Below are 18,285 nucleotides of genomic sequence, written 5' to 3' on the forward strand. Positions count from 1 at the left end.
AGTAATGATTTAAAGTTGCATTTATGTTATTAAGTTCTGGCCTGGACTCAAGAACCCAAAGAGGACATGATATAAGGAGGTGAGCCAACAGATAAGGTTGTCCTATCGTAAAAACATCGACATGCTCATAAAATACAAGATGGGGCTGAAGATAGAGAACGTAGGGAAGAGAACTAGTGTGTCTGAGTGTGTGTGTGTGTGTGTGTGTGTGTGTGTGTGTGTGTGTGTGTGTGTGTGTGTGTGTGTGTGTGTGTGTGTGTGTGTGTGTGTGTGTGTGTGTGTGTGTGTGTGTGTCTGTTTGTCTGTCTGTCTGTTTATTTAAAATATAAACAGTGAAAATGAAGATGAGATGCAGGCGGAAGTATGGTTAAGTGACCCTGAGAGCCCTGTCAGCGGACACACACATACATACGCATGTACACACAGATGCTCGTATTTCACTACTGGTGTTGCACACAGACTTCTCTGTTTGCATATTTTCTCAGCTCAACTTGGTGAAATCAATCATGCAGACAATGAAGCGAAGTGTGCTTATAAAACTGGAATGGATTCAACAGCTCACAGTGGGAATGCTGGTCCTGCACAAGTGAGCGCACATCATGCACAGCATGTCTCGTTTAAGATCAAATGGTAAGATGGAGGGTAAAATGCTTTTCAGACTGGGCCTATTTCAACAAAGCATTCTGATATGAACCATTTTTTGGGATGGTTAAGATAGTGAGCTAAAAGTTCAACCGAAGCTAGGATAACCTCACACAACTGCATGAAAGGGAAGGATCTTTAAACCCTTGTTCATACAGGTCTGTTGATTTACAGCATTTTTTGTTTTAACAGAGGGAGGGATTTTTTTTTTTTGAGATACTCTGTTGAGTATCTCCCAGCTGTGTAGCTAGGAGCAGTGGCCAGCCACCGTGCAAACACCTGGGGACCAACTCCAGTTCGTCTCGACATGGCTTGGCCAGGAGCACAGACAGGAGTATCAACCCTAACATCCATCCTTTTGACGGTGGAAGGAATCCAGAGCAACCGCACAAAACCCACCGCAGACACGGGGAGAACACGCAAACTCCACACAGAGGATGACCTGGGATGACCCCCAAGGTTGGACGAACCCCGGGGTTCGGACAAAGGACCTTCTTGCTGTGAGGCGACAGCGCTAACCACTGTGCCAACTGACACACACACACACACACACACACTCAGTCACATCTGCTTTCCAATAAAAATGTTGCATTATTGGCCAATGGGCAGGTCTTTTTCCAGGAATTCAGAACAATGACTTTCCAGTCACAGCAATTCCAGTTGGACTATTGGCCTACCGACAACCACAAACACTGTCTTAAAGCTTTTCTTTTTTTTTTGCCGTTGCTGCTGCTGGCACACTGGTGGTGAAAACCTGCTATGGTTTCTTCTGCTCTTGCAACACAACAGCATTGATTAATTCACTTTAGCAGTTTAGGTCCAACCTGACCAATGTCAAAACAATACATGTTGGGCGTCCGGGTAGCGTTGCGGTCTGTTCCGTTGTCTATCAACACAGGGATCACTGGTTTGAATCCCCATGTTACATCCAGCTCAGTCAGGCATCCCTACAGACACAATTGGCCGTGTCTGTGGATGGGAAGCCAGATGTGGGTATGTGCCCTGATCACTGCACTAGCACCTCTTCTGGTTGGTCAGGGCGCCTGTTCAGGGGGAGGGGAAACTGGGGGGAATAGCGTGATCCTCCCACGCGCTACATCACCCTGGTGAAACTCCTCACTGTCAGGTGAAAGAAGCGGCTGGCAACTCCACATGTATCAGACGAGGCATGTGTTCGTCTACAGCCCTCCCCGGATCGGCAGACGGGGTGGAGTAATTGGCCAAGTAAATTTGAGAGAGAGGAGGGGGGGGGGGTAAAAAAAACAATGCATGTTCAGAGAAGAAAAGATGTGTGGTAAGATTTTACACCAACACACTGCACACTGGTACCACAGGAACACACATAGTGCACCATACTGGCAAATCTGTTACACAGTTTCAGTTTTTATCGAAAACAAATCTTACCATATAGTCATAGGACGCCATCTCTCTCTCTTCCAGTATCTGCCTCTTGGTCTGCTCTGACACAGCATCCTTGCCCAAGTGAATCTGCCTGAATTGAAATAGAAGTGAATTGTTTGAGATCATCAGGTAAATGCTGTTGCCATGTACATAGAGGAGGCACAGACTGTATATGGAAGAAGGTAGTGGACCTGAAAATACCTGGCAAAAGAAAAAAGAGGAGACCCAAGGAAAAGATGGAGAGACCAGATAGAGGAGGACATGAGGAGGGTTGGACTGCAGGGGAGGGATGCGTCAGACACAAAGCTATCGACGGCAAAAACCCGCTGTGGCAACCCCTGAGAAACAGGGAACAAGCCGGAGGAGGAGGAAGAAAAAGAAGAAGAGGAAGAGGAAGAAGAAGAAGAAGAAGAAGAAGAAGAAGAAGAAGAAGAAGAAGAAGAAGAAGAAGAAGAAGAAGAAGAAGAAGAAGAAGAAGGAGGAGGTAAATGCAGTTGCCCACAATGGGAATTAGTTGTTAAAAAGAAAAAAATAAACCAGGGTGCCAAAGCTAAAAAGTTTAATCTAAACAGCTACAACAAAATCAATATTACTAATCAGAGAAGGTTACGGAGCAAAAATGGCAAATAAATAAACAAATAGAAATGATATTCAAAAAGTAATTCATGTTGATTGAATACAAAAGGGTCGATCATTTGTAAGATGTTACTCAAAAAAAAAAAACATAACTGTAATGAAGACAATGACAACTTTTGGTGGTCTTGTGAGTGAAAGTGCCCCGTGTCCTACCATCTGAGGCTGCTGGCTCTCTCCTCTTTGACAGTCTGCTGAACCTTTTTCAAGAAGAAGGCCTCCTTCATCTGTCTGCTCTGTAGACACACCATACTGCTGCAGGATAGGGCTGGGGCAAACCACAATCACAGTTACTTTTACTAAGCTGTTCCCAGCTGTATCCAGCCAACTACCCCACTCCTCCGAGCCGTCCCGGTCACTGCTCCACCCCCTCTGCCTTTCCGGGGAGGGCTGCAGACTACCACATGACTCTTCCAACACATGTGGAGTAGCCAGCCGCTTCTTTTTACCTGACAGTGAGGAGTCACGCTACCCCCCCGAACAGGCATCCCAACTGACCAGAGGAGGCACTGGTGCAGCAACCAGGACACATACCCACACCCGGCTTCCCACCCGCAGACACAGCTAAGTCTGTCTGTAGGGACACCCGACCAAGCCGGAGGTAACACGGGGATTCGAACCGGCAATCCCTGTGTTGCTAGGCAGCGGAATAGACCGCCACGTCACCCGGATGCCCAATAGCAGCCATTGTTAACCTCAATCGGCCTCGACTGATCCCATATGAAGCCTTGACCAATCCGGTATGGTCTTGTGAATCCGCATACTGATTCGGCAAAATTTTACGTCGGATGCCCTTCCTGACACAACCACTATCCCTATGGAGGGGGGCACAGGTAAAGCACTGGACGCCATCCCAGTATGGACTTGCACCCATGCCTGTCACCAGAAACACTAGCTAAATACTAATGCAGCGTAACGGTTACTGCATTACACTGTGGTTTTATTTCACAACATCAAATACAACCTTGATGACACACTGCTACCCGCTGTGTTGTATCCAAACATTAAGGTATGATGCTGCAAATGTGTGTGTGGTATGTTTGAACAGTATGGAAGTAAAGATGTAGGCAGCGGTCTGTCTCTGTTCCTGGTGCTCCGTCTGTTTGTGATGCGAAGGTGTAAGAGAGGAAGATTACAATAATCAGATTGTTCACATTATACAGGAGGCCGCACAGCACATCAACGCGAGGCTCAAACAAGTGACGCGGGTCTGATGTAATACGGTGTCACCCGATGCTCATGGGGGCTACACATACGGGGGGGTGGGGGTAGAGCTCCATGGCAACAGAAAGAGAAAAATCACTGGGTTCCACCTACCTTCCCTCAGGTCTTTGGAGCTGACTTTATCCGGGCCTTTGATCAACATCTTAGCCACGCCCGCAGGGGTGGAGACATCCAGCGGAGGCTTCGGGCGTGGCTTAGCTCCGGTATCGCGGTCCCTCGCAGCCTGGAAAACAAGCAAACGTTTAAGAACTGAAGCTAAATACAAAAAGAAAAGGTTGTTTCTGTAACGCTCCAGCAGTGAGGCAGTTATAGAAAATGTGAGCGCAACTTGTCCAGCTTTTCCTCCACAATGTGAAGAGGCAAGATCCAGATGTTTAGTATCAGGAACATCTGTTTGTCAGTTCATTTCATGCACCTGCACACATGACATGAAACGAAATGTGGTTTACCCCAGCCCACAGCAGCGCAACACAAAGACAACAGCACATCCAAACTACAAGAACACATGTATCCAAACTACAAAAAAACTACAAAAACACATCCAACATATAAAAAAAAAATGTCACTGTCCAAGAGAGCGAACGCCAGGATGACTGTCGAACTGCTGGTCTGCATGGGCTAGCAGTTAGCTTAGCCTGCCCCACTTCAGCATCCTGTCAGACGACCCTCGGTGTTTCCTACTCGGGCACAGCTCCAAACAGGGTTGTGGTCCCTGGGACCACCGGACACAGCAGCAGACCAGGCTCCCCCAGCCAATCCAACGCCAGCTCTCCCAGCCAGACACCTTCAACAACCTCCCCACACTCCACACGACGACACCAAAAACACAGTCAACGCCAGGCAAGGCTGCCACCAGACCATCCTTGGTGTTATCGGAACCGCCAGTCTGCATGGGCTAGCAGTTAGCTTAGCCTGTCCCGCTTCCGCATCCTGTCAGACCGCCCTCAGTGTTTCCTCCTTGGGCACAGTTCCAAACAGGGCTGTGGTCCCTGGGACCATCGGACACAGCAGAACAGGCTCCCACAGCCGATCCAATGCCAGCTCTCCCAGCCAGACACTTTCGACAACCTCCCCACACTCCACACGACGACACTAAAAACACAGTCAACGCCAGGCAAGGCTGCCGCCAGACCATCTTTGGTGTTATCAGAACTGCCGGTCTGCATGGGCTAGCAGTTAGCTTAGCCTGTCCCACTTCCGCATCCTGTCAGACCCCTCTCAGTGTTTCCTCCTCGGGCACAGACCAAGCTCTCCCTGCTGATCCAGCGTCAGCTCCCCCAGCCATGAAAACACAAACCTAGAGGCGGACATGGACAAAGACACTGCATGGACGGCACTGGGTGAGGCCGCCGCAAATGTGAATTTGTGCCGCCATCTTCCCACTGATTTCTTGAATTATAATAAAGCATCCAAAGATTGTTTTAGCACTGCAACCTCCACATGAAGGATAAAGAGGATTTACTTAAGGACAGACGTAGAAACAAAAGTACCCCCCCCAAAACAAAATGATGGTGATGACAGTGTCTTTGAAAATGAAGTCCCCAAAGTCAAAAAAGCGGTCTGACTTCAACAGCATAGTGAAAGTCAAACTGCTGTAAACCGGGTGGCATAAACCAACATATTTTAAATGTCACCCACATAAAGACACTTATTTTACATGGAAAGGAGGAGAGAGGTTTGAACCACCGCTTTAAACACAACTTTGAATTCAGCAACCTCTCCAGCATCCTCTCCAATTCTAAATTGAGTTTTTTTTCTGAATCAGGACACACGCCAGCTAACAGATATACTATGTCTGGCATTACTGTAATTCTCCAGCCACTTCGCATTACGCTAAACAGAAAAAAATACTGTTTAATTTATGAATTTTCTCATATATGACATGTGGTTGGTAGATTAGTGTCTGCACAAAGGAAAATATAGCATCAATTACAAAAGGCCTCGGGTAACAAATGATTTTACAACCAAGAAGATTGGAAAGCCGTACCTTGGATTGATCCGCTGTCTTAGTTGACCTGGATTTGGTTTTGATCAGGGGAGGCACACGGGAGGCAGGTGAAGGCCCTCTGTACTCAGCAGCCGCCACATTCCCTGGACCCCCCTTCTTTTCTGAACGACTACGATTCAAAAACACACCATGGCGAATCTTTCACTTGTTATAACTATTACCGATATAAAACCCCGTTCCTTTACTCTCATTATTCACCAAAAAACACACTGACTGAATGATGATTATTCATTTGCAGCTTATTCCTGTGTTAAACAGAACAGCAGGTTACACAAAAGCCCCTCAGTAGGGGTGTCTGTGTAATGCAGTGGTCTATTCCGTTGCTGACCAACACAGGGATCGCCGGTTCGAATCCCCGTGCTACCTCTGGATTGGTCGGGCACCCCTACAGACACAATTGGCCGTGTCTGCGGGTGGGAAACCGGATGTGGGTATGTTTCCTGGTAGCTGCACTAGCGCCTCCTCTGGTCGGTCGGGGTGCCTGTTCAGAGGGGAGGGGGAACTGGGGGGAATAGCGTGATCCTCCCATGCGCTAAGTCCCCCTGAGGAAACTCCTCACTGTCAGGTGAAAAGAAGCGGCTGGCGACTCCACATGTATGGGAGGAGGCATGTGGTAGTCTGCAGCCCTCCCCGGATCAGAAGAGGGGGTGGAGCAGCGACCTGGGGGGCTCGGAAAATAGGGTAATTGGCCAGGTACAGGCAGCATGGTGGTGCAGTGGTTAGCGCGGTCGCCTCACAGCAAGAAGGTCCTGGGTTCGAGCCCCAGGGTAGTCCAACCTTGGGGGTCGTCCCGGGTCGTCCTCTGTGTGGAGTTTGCGTGTTCTCCCCGTGTCTGCGTGGGTTTTCTCCGGGTGCTCCGGTTTCCTCCCACAGTCCAGAGACATGTAGGTCAGGTGAATCGGCCGTACAAAATTGTCCGTAAGTGTGAATGTGTGTGTGTGTGTGTGTGTGTGTGTGGGTTTGTGTGTGTGTGTGTAGGCCTTGTGTAGGCCTTGTGATGGCCTCGCAGCCTGTCCAGGGTGTCTCCCCGCCTGCCGCCCAGTGACTGCTGCTATAGGCTCCAGCATCCCGGCGACCCTAACAGCAGGGCCAGGTACAATTTGGGGAGAAATAGGGGGGGAAATCTAAAAAAAAAAGCCGTTCAATATAAATTTTGGCACCCAAAAGTTGCAAATCATCATTATGGGAAGAGCGTCTACAGTGCAGTTTTCCCCTATAACCTCTATCTATCCTGCTGTAATGCTGCAGTCTATATTTTCCCAGTGTTGTGTGACAGAAATTAACATAACACACAATTTGTGCTTGTGACTCCATTGTGTGCTGGCAATTCCAGACACCTTTTGACAGCTAGGAATAAAATTTGAATTTCCAAAACTCAAAGGCAGACTGTGCTACAGTAAAGTACCTATGCTGCTGTTAAGATAGTATTAAACTCTGGTGGCCAAAGATATTCCTGAGATGCATCCTGTAACGGCACATTTTAGACTGCACAAGGACAAAATATGTTTTTGTGAAGCTGTCATGATGACTACTAATTTAACTTTTTTTTTAAATGTATTTCTGATTTTTCTCCCAATTTAGTGGCCAATCGATCCCTATTTTAGTTCAAACACTCACCCTCGTACTGCATGCATTCGCCAACTGCATCTCTCCAACCGGCAGTCTCGAAGGAGACGCCTCCCCACTTTCGTGACAAGGCGAATCCAGGCCGAACCACTGCTTTTTCCCACACACCCAGAGACGCCTTCATGTGACGAACACAAGCCGACTCAGCCCCCCTCCCGAAGACAGCGTTGCCAACTATTGCTGCTTCATCGAGTCCGGCCATAGTCGGATCTGACGAGACCAGGGTGCGACCCCGGTCACCAGTGGGCAACTGCATCGATACAAAGCCGATGCTTAGACCGCTACACCACCGCGGACCCATGCTAATTTAACTTTTAGGGGCATCTGGGTGGTGTGGCGGTTTATTCAGTTGCATACCAACATGGGGATCGCTGGTTTGAATCCCCGTGTTACCTCCGGCTTGGTCGGGCGTCCCTACAGACACAATTGGCCGTGTCTGCAGGTGGGAAGCCGGAGGTGGGTATGTGCCCTGGTTGCTGCACTAGCGCCTCCTCTGGTCAGTCAGGGTGCCTGTTCGGGGGGGGGGGGCTGAGGGGAATCGCATGATCCTACCACGCGCTACGTCCCCCTGGTGAAACTCCTCACTGTCAGGTGAAAAAAAGTGGCTGGCGACTCCACATGTATTGGAGGAGGCATGTGGTGGTCTGCAGCCCTCCCCAGATCGGCAGAGGGGGTGGAGCAGAGACCGGGATGGCTCAGAAGAATGGCGTAATTGGCCATGCAAAATTGGGGAAGAAAAGGGGGGGAATCCAAGATATTTGTCCGTAGGCGGCACAGTGGCGCAGTGGTTAGCATGGTCGCCTCACAACAAGAATGCCCTGGGTTCGAACCCCAGGTTTGTCCAACCTTAGGGGTCATCCCGGGTCACCCTCTGTGTAGCGTTTGCATGTTCTCCCCGTGTCTGCGTGGGTTTGCTCGGGTTTCCTCCCACAGTCTAAAGACATGTAGGTCAGGTGAATCGGCCGTACTAAACTGTCCATAGGTGTTGAATAGAATACATTTTATTTGTCATTTGTACATACATACATACAATGAGATTCACTCTCTGCGTTTAACCCATCCTAGCTGTGTGGCTAGGAGCAGTGGGCAGCCGCCGTGCATTGCCCGGGGAATGGTGTGTGTATGTGTCGGCCCTGTAAAGGACCGGCAGCCTGTCCAGGGAGTCTCCCCGCCTGCCCCCCAATGACTGCTGGGATAGGCTCCAGCATCCCACCACCCGAATTCGGATAAGCGGCTTGGATAATGGATGGATGGATATTGGTCCGTCTCGATTGTCGGCGGGTTTGTTAAATGATAAGAAGCATCACTTTGTGACGCTGACAACCATCAGGAGAGACCGGGAAGAAGAACACTATCAAGTTTGCCACAGCTCAGATTGGTTTTGAAGGCTGAATGGCCGGAAAATAGTTTGCACCTCACTTAACAACTAAACCCTGGCAGTTTCAAATTCATTCAGACTGAAACTACCAACTTTTTGTGTTTAACATGGCCTGTTTCCACATGATGGAGGAGGACAGCCAATGACGTCTCACTGTCAGGCATCGGTCCACACACCAAGAATATATCACCCCATCTTTCTTGAACATATGTGCTACTGTTTTATTTGGTTCCAGGAAGAAAACAAACCAGGGGAAAGTTTGTGCCAAACATGTATTGGAAACCATATTTATCTTGAAATCACTGCACCAACAATCAGGCTACTGTCATGAATTATTAACTTGTGGCCGAGATAACAGCAAGACAGCGGAGTGGAGCCACTGCTGTGTGATGGATAGTACCCGCATTCTCACGGGAGGGAAAATAAACATTAGGTTTTACCATGGCTGGAAAACAACATCAAACTCCGAATGAGTACTGGGCCATTTTCACTGACCACAGGAGGAGCATGTTTTGTATTTTCTTCATCAGCAGACCAGCAGCTTAGTTAGTTAGTTAGTTAGTTAGTTGAACTTTTACAGCCTGAAAGCCTGCTTACTATCTGACTAGTCAAGGTGAGAAGAAAGATTAAATTTTCTTGTTTGGTAAAATTTATCCAAGAGTAGGGGCGTCCGGCTGGCGTGGCGGTCTATTCCATTGCCTACCAACACGGGAATCGCCGGTTCGATCCCCGTGTTACCTCCACCTTGGTCGGGCATCCCTACAGACACAGTTGGCTGTGTCTGTGGGTGGGAAGCCGGGTATGTGTCCTGGTTGCTGCACTAGCGCCTCCTCTGGTCGGTCAAGGTGCCTGTTCGGGGGGGAAAGGGAACTAGGGGGGATAGTGTGATCCTCCCATGCACTAGCGCCTCCTCTGGTCGGTCAAGGCGCCTGTTCGGGGGGGAAAGGGAACTAGGGGGGATAGTGTGATCCTCCCATGCACTACGTCCCCCCCCCCACTCCTCACTGCCAGGTGAAAAGAAGCGGCTGGCGACTCCACATGTATGGGAGGAGGCATGTGGTAGTCTGCAGCCCTCCCCGGATCGGCAGAGGGGGTGGAGCAGCGACCGGGACGGCTCGGAAGAGTGGGGTTGTTGGCCGGGTAAATTGGGAGGAAAAATTAAATCAATGAATACATAGATTATCCAAGAGTGTTTAGCTATTGCCTCATCAAAGATTTATGTACAATGTGAGTGCCAATTGAGGGAAGAAGTTTGACAGTTCGACTGGACTAACTGGGGTTTCTTATCTGGTTTTAAACGAACCGTCATTCAGTAAGTTTAGTTCATCAGCTGGCAGTTGAACTGATTCTGGTACCTGATGTCCAGATGAGGTGCGGAGCTTCCAGAGATGGTACACAAGTAGGGTTTGGTGTTGAACTGGGAGACGACCAGCTGGAAGGTGACCTGAGAGGTCTCGTACTGGAATGGACTGAAGGTCACAGTGATCTCCACTTTACCATGAGCTGGTATCACCCCTGGAGAAGCACAGATTGGTGTAGATGAGAACATAAATGTGTGTGTGTGTGTGTGTGTGTGTGTGTATCAGGAATCAAGAACATTTTTCAGGAATCAGGAACATTTATTTGGCATTTCATTCCATGCACTTGTGTACGTATATGAAATGAAATATCGTTTCCCCCAGCCCACAGGAGTGCAACACAAAGACAAAAACACATATCCAAACTACAAGAACACATGTATCCAAACTACAAAAAAAACTACGCAAACACATACATCTAACATAACAAAAAAAAAAAAAAAAAACGCTGTCCAAGAGAGCAAACGCCAGGATAACTGTCGGAGCTGCCGTCCGCATGGGCTAGTAGTTAGCTTAGCCTGCCCTGCTTCCGCATCCTGTCAGACCGCCCCCGGTGTTTCCTCTTCGGGTACAGCTCCGGGCAAGGCCGTGGTCCCTGGAGCCACAGGACGCAGCAGACCAAGCTCTCCCAGCCGACCCAGCGCCAGCTCGCCCAGCCATCAAACGAAGACACAAACTTAGACGCAGACGTGGACAAAGACACTGCGTGGACGGTACTGGGTGAGGCTGCTGCAAACATAAGTTTGCGCCGCCATCTTCTCAGTGTATGTGTACTTGTACATGGGTACACATGCACTCTTTATGTTGGGTCTAACATTAAAACTAATCAAACTAGACTTCACATACAAATCAAGTTAAGATGTGTCAAACCTGAACATGAAGCCATAGAGTAGCTCACTATTTACTTCAAGTCGATGCATTGCATTAACAGCTAGGCCACCAGTGAGGCCAACTAAAGTTCCAACTAAAGCTCCGCATAACTGTTGTCTGTCTGGTAGGCTAGGAAATGTCCAAAACAGCACGACCAAAGAATGAATTTATCAAGAGTGTTTACCAAAGATGATAACACTAAGGCGACCTTTTCAATTCACTAGCCAGCAATTTGTCTTGTCACATCTCCTATTCTGTTTTAAAATGACAGACTTGAGCAGAGTCCTTGTTCTCCCTTCAAGGTTGCGCACACGACACGCGCCAACACGGCGGCTGGAAGTGACAGTCTGATTGTAGGTGCTGGCACATGCTACGATGCTTCCCAAACAATAGATAAATGGTTTCCCAGACAATTGAAGCGGGACATGTTTGGAATGCCGACTGCTTATTGTCAAGCCGGGTGACAGCCGTTGAGCTGGACACATCCTCTCAGCTCTAGAGTGATTAATTACGTGTAAATACAAACGTTGTTCCAAAAGTGCTGAGAAAACGCAGCTCGCCTGCTCTGAGGAGTTATCTGAGTTAGCATTAAGGGTAAAAGAACTTTAAATCTGTGGCTGACCTTCATCAGAATCGGAGACACTTTATTTGTCATTTCATTTCATGTGTGGAAGTGCATGAAATGAAATGAAATGTTTCCCCCAGCCCACAGCAGTGCAACACAAAGACAAACACACATATCCAAAACCTACAAGAACACATATCTCCAAACTAACACATATATCTAAACTAAACAAACAAAAAAAATCTATGTCCAGGAGAACGAACGCCAGCCAGGATGACTGTCGAAACTGCCGGTCTGCATGGGCTAGCAGTTAGCTTAGCCTGCCCCGCTTCTGCGTCCTATCAGACCGCCCTCTGTGTTTTCTCTTCGGGCACAGCTCTGGTCAGGGCTGTGGTCCTTGGGCCCACCGGACAAACAGACCAAGCTCTCCCAGTCGATCCAGCACCAGCTCTCCAAGCCATCAAACGAAGACAAACTTAGATGCAGATATGAACAAAGACACTGCATAGACAGTACTGGGTGAGGCCGCCGCAAACGTGAATTTGCACCACCATCTACCCACACCAGTACTGGGTCAGGCCGCAGCAAACGTGAATTTGTGCCGCCATCTTCCTACACCAGAAGTGGAAGTACTGGCATATGTTGATAGAAATTAATATATTTTCATCTTTATTTTGCATGCACTGGTGCTACAGATAAAGAAAGGTAAAAAAATAAAATAAAAATACAAGATACGTGACTGCATTGCCAGCATTACACAGTCAAACAAATGTGCAGTGATAAACCATCCACTAATCTATTGTCTCCAAAACCACCCATTGCTATGGGAGATGCTGACAATGTTAGCATACATGACATTGCAAGGTTTGTTGAAAGGCAGCATGTCACAAGCTACCAAAACACAGCAGTTAAGTTAAGAGACGACATGCTAGGCAAGCCAAGTATTAATTTGTTAATGAGCGCTTTCAACATTATCTAAATGACATGAATGATTAATTTAGGGACCTACCTGTGAGGGGTTGGACAGAGAAGGCCTCATGGTGTTGGATGATGTACACCTGGAACTCAAAGTCAATGGGACAGCTGCAGCTTAGGGGAATGGTATGGCTGACACTGGTAATATGTGGGGGGGGAGAAAAAAAAAACATTTGCAGTTTACATTATTTATGACTCCCCACTGATGGGTGGATGGAGGGAAATCGAAATCAAAGCGCGCGCACACACACACAGACACACACACCTCTGTCCCAGTGGTATGGCTGGTAGATTGATATAGGAGGGGATGTGCAGGTCATCAATGGTCGGGTAAGCATGAACTGGAATTAAAAGGTTCTCCTCCCCCTGAGAAGAAGTGGACACGAGGGGTTTGCAGATAGAATGCAAGAGAGAGAGAGAGAGAAATAAATCATCAAACGATATACGTTAAAGCATTAATCATATATATCAAGCATGGCTAACTGAACTGCACAGCTACATTTATAAACTGCACCTGATTTTTCAGACTCTGACAAACTCGACTGAGACCACGGGTCTATAATTTTCCCCAATTTTTTTTTCAGATTTAGAGCAATAGTTCTATTTCCAGAGAAGCGACAAAAGTAGAGGGGGAGGGGGAATTTATCAAATATGTAAACACTGGAAAAACTCTCGAGGCACCAAGCTGAACCCGTCCGGCCCAGTCTTGTTTTTGCAATGATAATGCTTGGATTTAAATCTTTCCTCGGCGTTTTCTCTCATGCATTTGCATACTCGCTTTGACTTGATAGGAAAACAAAAATTTAATTTCATTTTGCTGATGCATTTTGCTAATCTATTATGAATAGAAGCGGCACAGTGGCACAGTGGTTCGCGCGGTCGCCTCACAGCAAGAAGGTCCTGGGTTTGAGCCCCAAGGTAGTCCAACCTTGGGGGTAATCCTGGGTCATCCTCTGTGTGGAGTTTGCATGTTCTCCTCCCCGTGTCTGTGTGGGCTTCCTCCGGGTGCTCCGGTTTCCTCCCACAGTCCAAAGATAGTATGTAGGTCAGGTGAATCGGCTGTATTAAATTGTCCATAGGTGTGTGTGTGTGTGTGTGTGTGTGTGTGTGTGTGTGTGTGTGTGTGTGTGTGTGTGTGTGTGTGTGTGTGTGTGTGTGTGTGTCTAGGCCCTGCGATGGCCTGGCGGCCTGTCCAGGGTGTTTCCTCACCTGCTACCCAATGACTGCTGAGATAGGCTCCAGCATCCCACGACCCTGAGAGCAGGATAAGTGGTTTGGATAATGGATGGATGGATTATGAATAGGAGTGCACGGCAAGTGTGTTAAAGTGTATAGCATATGGGGCGTCCGGGTAGTGTAACGGTCTATTCCGTTGCTGACCAACATGGGGATCGCTGGTTCAAATCCCTGTGTTACTCCGGCTTGGTTGGGCGTCCCTACAGACACAATTGGCCATGTCTGCGGGTGGGAAGCCGGATGTGGGTACCTCTGGTCATCCCCCTGGTGAAACTCCTCACTGTCAGGTGAAAAGAAGTGGCTAACGACACCACACGTATCGGAGGAGGCCTGTGATAGTCTGCAGCCCTCCCCGGATCAGCAGAGGGGGTGGAGCAGTGACTGGAAAGGCTCGGAAGAGTGGGGTAATTGGCCAGATACAGTTGGGGAGAAAAACGAAAGGGGGGGGGGGTTAAAAAATGTTTTTTAAAAAAAACACTTACACACCATAACGGACTTTAAGCCTAAGAGCACCACAGCACAAAGATCGTAAATTCCATCAAATATTCACCTTGCAGTGAACCCGAATGCAGTCGTAGAAGTAGCGCCACTCGTCGGGGCAAAACTGAACCTTCACTGTGTAGGCCAGGCCAGGAATGAGGCGGTACTTGATGTGAAACCAACAGAACAGAGCAGGAAATCGGCACACATTAACACAACATTACACGCAAGTCAAATCATCCTCACATATATGCCAGAAATCCGTGTGTTAACAGAAATACCTTTTTCGTATATGTTGTTTGGAAGTACTTGGTCTGAGTGGGAATGATATGAATATTCATAACCTCGGATGAAATGTTGATTAGTTTCTGAGAAAGAGGAAGAAAAGTGTGACAGTGAAGTGATTTCCATCTGATCATATACAGTTGAAGACATTCAGTGCTTCCATGTTAACCTATGGATCCAACCAGCAAAAAGATCTCAGCACACACGGTCGGGATGAATTCAGTTCTCAGTCGATTCAAATCAAGCCTCTACGGAATCAAATGAGAGTACTGAATTTTTTCTTAATATTATTTCACTTATTGTGCCATATCTTCAGCCATGATCAGGACTGATAATAAGCTTTTGACCAGTATTTTTGGTGGGCCCCATGTTAATGGAGTACTACTTTATCAACCTTGTCCCAATGACAGAACTAATTTACATCAACTCAAACCCTGGGATGAAAAAGCTACTACACTTGGAACAAAGAAAATGCTGCCCAACCTGGATAAATCAAAACCTGTCCGAATAACCCCAATATCAAATATTCATGGACACTCCGAAACAAAAATATGGTAAGACAGATGATGGATAGAGGCCAGACCTCATAGCCTTTATCATGTTCACACTTGAACCATGGACTGACCACTACTCACAGGGGGACACTCAATTCTTAAAACCATCAAATCAACTCAAAAGCATGTTTCAGTCTCCATAGGATTTCCCTCACCAGGACCTTCAGGTAGTCTCTGCCCACATCAAACCCGCTGAAGTGGAGCACCGGGGGCTCTGCTTCTATCAGGCTGTTACTCCTCAATTTTGTATAGATTTCTAGAAGAAAAAGCAACAACACAAAGTCATGCCTGAATATAATAATCTGTCTAACTCACATATGCTTACAGAGAATACAACACAAATCTGCACATAAACAAAAGCTCACTCACATGGATGTCAAAACACTTATTATTATGGCTAAAATTTAGATAAATGATACAATCTGTATTAGAATAAATAGCAATGAAAATTGACAAAAGAACTGATACTATGACTGGGGAAATTCACAAATGATCATTTCTGGTGGTTGAATAGGAATATCTAATTATATACACAATTTGTAGATTTTATGATATTAAACAAACATGGCTTGCTTAATTAGATAGCAGGGATACAACAATAACTATACTGGTAACAGATATGTGGCCAATACCAGGCAGTAGCAGCTTATTGCATCAGAGAATGTCCTCCAGTATTATGTCCCGGCACTTAGCACAAAGTGTAATTCATCCATCCATCCATCCATTATCCAAACCGCTTAACCTGCTCTCAGGGTCGCGGAGATGCTGGAGCCTATCCCAGCAGTTATTGGGCAGCAGGCAAGGGAGACACCCTGGACATGCCACCAGTCCATCACAGAGCCGACATATACACACACACACACACACACACATTCACACCCAGGAACAATTTAGTACAGCTGATTCACCTGACCTACATGCCTTTGGACTGTGGGAGTAAACCCACGCAGACATGGGGAGAACATGCAAACTCCACACAGAGGACAACCTGGGATGACCCCCAAGGTTGGACTACCCCGGGGGCTCGAACCCAGGTCCTTCTTGCTGTGAGGTGACTGCGCCACCATGCCACCCTAAGTGTAATTCATCAGATACCTAATTACAGAGGGAGCAAAATGGATCAACCTACACCTCAATCATCTTTGCCTAATGTCGGCAAACTGCCATCCTACAGCTCGACCGTATTAACACCAGCACTGCACGTCTGGCACTTTAAGTGAACTGCCTGTTCGGTATGGCCAGTGAATAGAAAAGATAGTATCGCTCAGTCCCTTTCAGGAAGGTCAAGGGGGATATGATGGATATCTTACTTGATTCCAGTAGGTGATTAGGGACGCTGGCTCTGGGTCTGCCCTCCTCTACCAGCTGGCCCAGAGGAAGAGGAGTTCCCCTCCTGAGAGGCTCCGAGAGGCTGTGCGGGGCAGACAGGACCAACTCCATCCCAGATGAAGATCAGCTCATCTTCCTCATGTGAGACATAACGCGGTGCTAAAGGAGAATCAAAGTGGGCAACAGTGCGTTGGTTAGGATTATAAGTAGTATATGATTACATTACACATGCACAATTACTAGCATTAGCAAGGGACAGTGTTTTTAAATCCAGTAATCAGGGAATGCAGTTACGTGGTGGATTCCTTCATATATCGTTGACATGAAACTGTATATTGCAGAATCGGTGTAGGGAATAGACGGAATAGCCAGAAATGATCATAGGAATATCACAACATTCTCAGTCGTCTGCCTAGATACAGCTGTCTGCCTAATCCAGTGGTTCTCAACCTTTTTGGGGTCCTGGACCCCCTGCGTATTGTTGATCTACCCTGAGGACCCCTCCACCTGATCTTGGGGGAGGGGGTTGCAATTTGATAGAAACAGTAGAAACTGCATTTTAAATTGCATTATAGCATTTATTCACTCTTTGGGGCAAAAATAAGAGCTTTCAGTTGTAACTTAGATATAGTTAACAAAACAGAATTCTTATGCAGTAACTTTCAGATATATGTAACAAAACAGAATATGTATTCAGTAAATTTCAGATATATGTAACAACACAGAATATGTATTCAGTAACTTTCAGATGTATGTACCAAAACAGAATATGTATTCAGTAACTTTCAGATATATGTAACAAAACAGAATATGTATTCAGTAACTTTCAGATATATGTAACAAAACAGAATATGTATTCAGTAACTTTCAGATATATGTAACGAAACAGAATATGTATTCAGTAACTTTCAGATATATGTAACAACACAGAATATGTATTCAGTAACTTTCAGATATATGTAACAACAGAATTTTTATGCAGTAACGTTTAACAATGCAAACGGGAGCGAGATCTCTTATTAAAATACAACAAATTACACTTGTGAAACAGATGCAATTAGAGGAAAAAGTCCTGTTACCCTTTATAGTTTAGGTAGATAAAGGTCTCAGTCACATTTGAGTAAAATAATCCTATTTCTATAAATGTCATAGGATCTTTTTTTTAAAGACATTTTATTTTCACGGACCCCTTGCAATTACACCACGGACCACTAGGGGGTCCGCGGACCCCCGGTTGAGAAATACTGGTAACGCAACTTTTCAGTACCTTTAAATTCCATCCATTACCCGAACCGCTTACTGACGTACTTCCATTCGGTGGATCGCGACAATAATTTTTTTTTGGTTTTTTAATTACCTGCAAATGAATCAGAGTTAAACGTGACGTGGACAGACGACGGGCTGTTCGTTACTGCTGCTAACCGTTAGACGGCCTGTGACGGTCGGCTCCATCGGAAGCTAAGCAACGCCGACTTCCACGCCGCGACTTCCACAACTTACTTGCGTATTTCGGCGGGAACAGGTGGCTCCGGTCACTTTCGGAAGTGTTGAATATAATACGTTTCTTTTCCTAACTTGGAAGCATTTTTACACCCCCCCCCCCCACCCCATAAACTTACACTGGCTGGTTAAGATCGGACAGACCCGCTAACGCTAACTTTTCGCTACCGCCCGCAAACACTGCGGTTGCTACGGCGACGCAGGTGCGCTGGTTTGGGGCG

General features: G+C 46.9%; 1 protein-coding gene across 1 annotated transcript in view; it reads right to left on the bottom strand.

Moving 5' to 3' along the window:
- The window catches only part of cfap221 (cilia and flagella associated protein 221), a 38,883-nt gene extending 20,730 nt beyond the window's left edge, over positions 1 to 18,153 (bottom strand). Inside the window, exons 1-12 of the mRNA XM_056301101.1 lie at positions 18,065 to 18,153; positions 16,546 to 16,723; positions 15,391 to 15,491; positions 14,678 to 14,764; positions 14,467 to 14,562; positions 12,946 to 13,046; positions 12,715 to 12,818; positions 10,268 to 10,427; positions 5,888 to 6,017; positions 3,994 to 4,123; positions 2,833 to 2,944; positions 2,047 to 2,134 (exon numbers count right to left, since the gene is read on the bottom strand). Coding sequence (XP_056157076.1) covers positions 2,047 to 2,134; positions 2,833 to 2,944; positions 3,994 to 4,123; positions 5,888 to 6,017; positions 10,268 to 10,427; positions 12,715 to 12,818; positions 12,946 to 13,046; positions 14,467 to 14,562; positions 14,678 to 14,764; positions 15,391 to 15,491; positions 16,546 to 16,675 — 1,239 coding nt within the window. The 5' untranslated portion in view covers positions 16,676 to 16,723; positions 18,065 to 18,153. The remainder of the gene's footprint in view (positions 1 to 2,046; positions 2,135 to 2,832; positions 2,945 to 3,993; positions 4,124 to 5,887; positions 6,018 to 10,267; positions 10,428 to 12,714; positions 12,819 to 12,945; positions 13,047 to 14,466; positions 14,563 to 14,677; positions 14,765 to 15,390; positions 15,492 to 16,545; positions 16,724 to 18,064) is intronic.
- Positions 18,154 to 18,285: the final 132 nt, after the last annotated feature.

This window comes from Lampris incognitus, chromosome 21 (assembly GCF_029633865.1).
Source record: "Lampris incognitus isolate fLamInc1 chromosome 21, fLamInc1.hap2, whole genome shotgun sequence".
NCBI classification, from domain to species: Eukaryota; Metazoa; Chordata; class Actinopteri; order Lampriformes; family Lampridae; genus Lampris; species Lampris incognitus.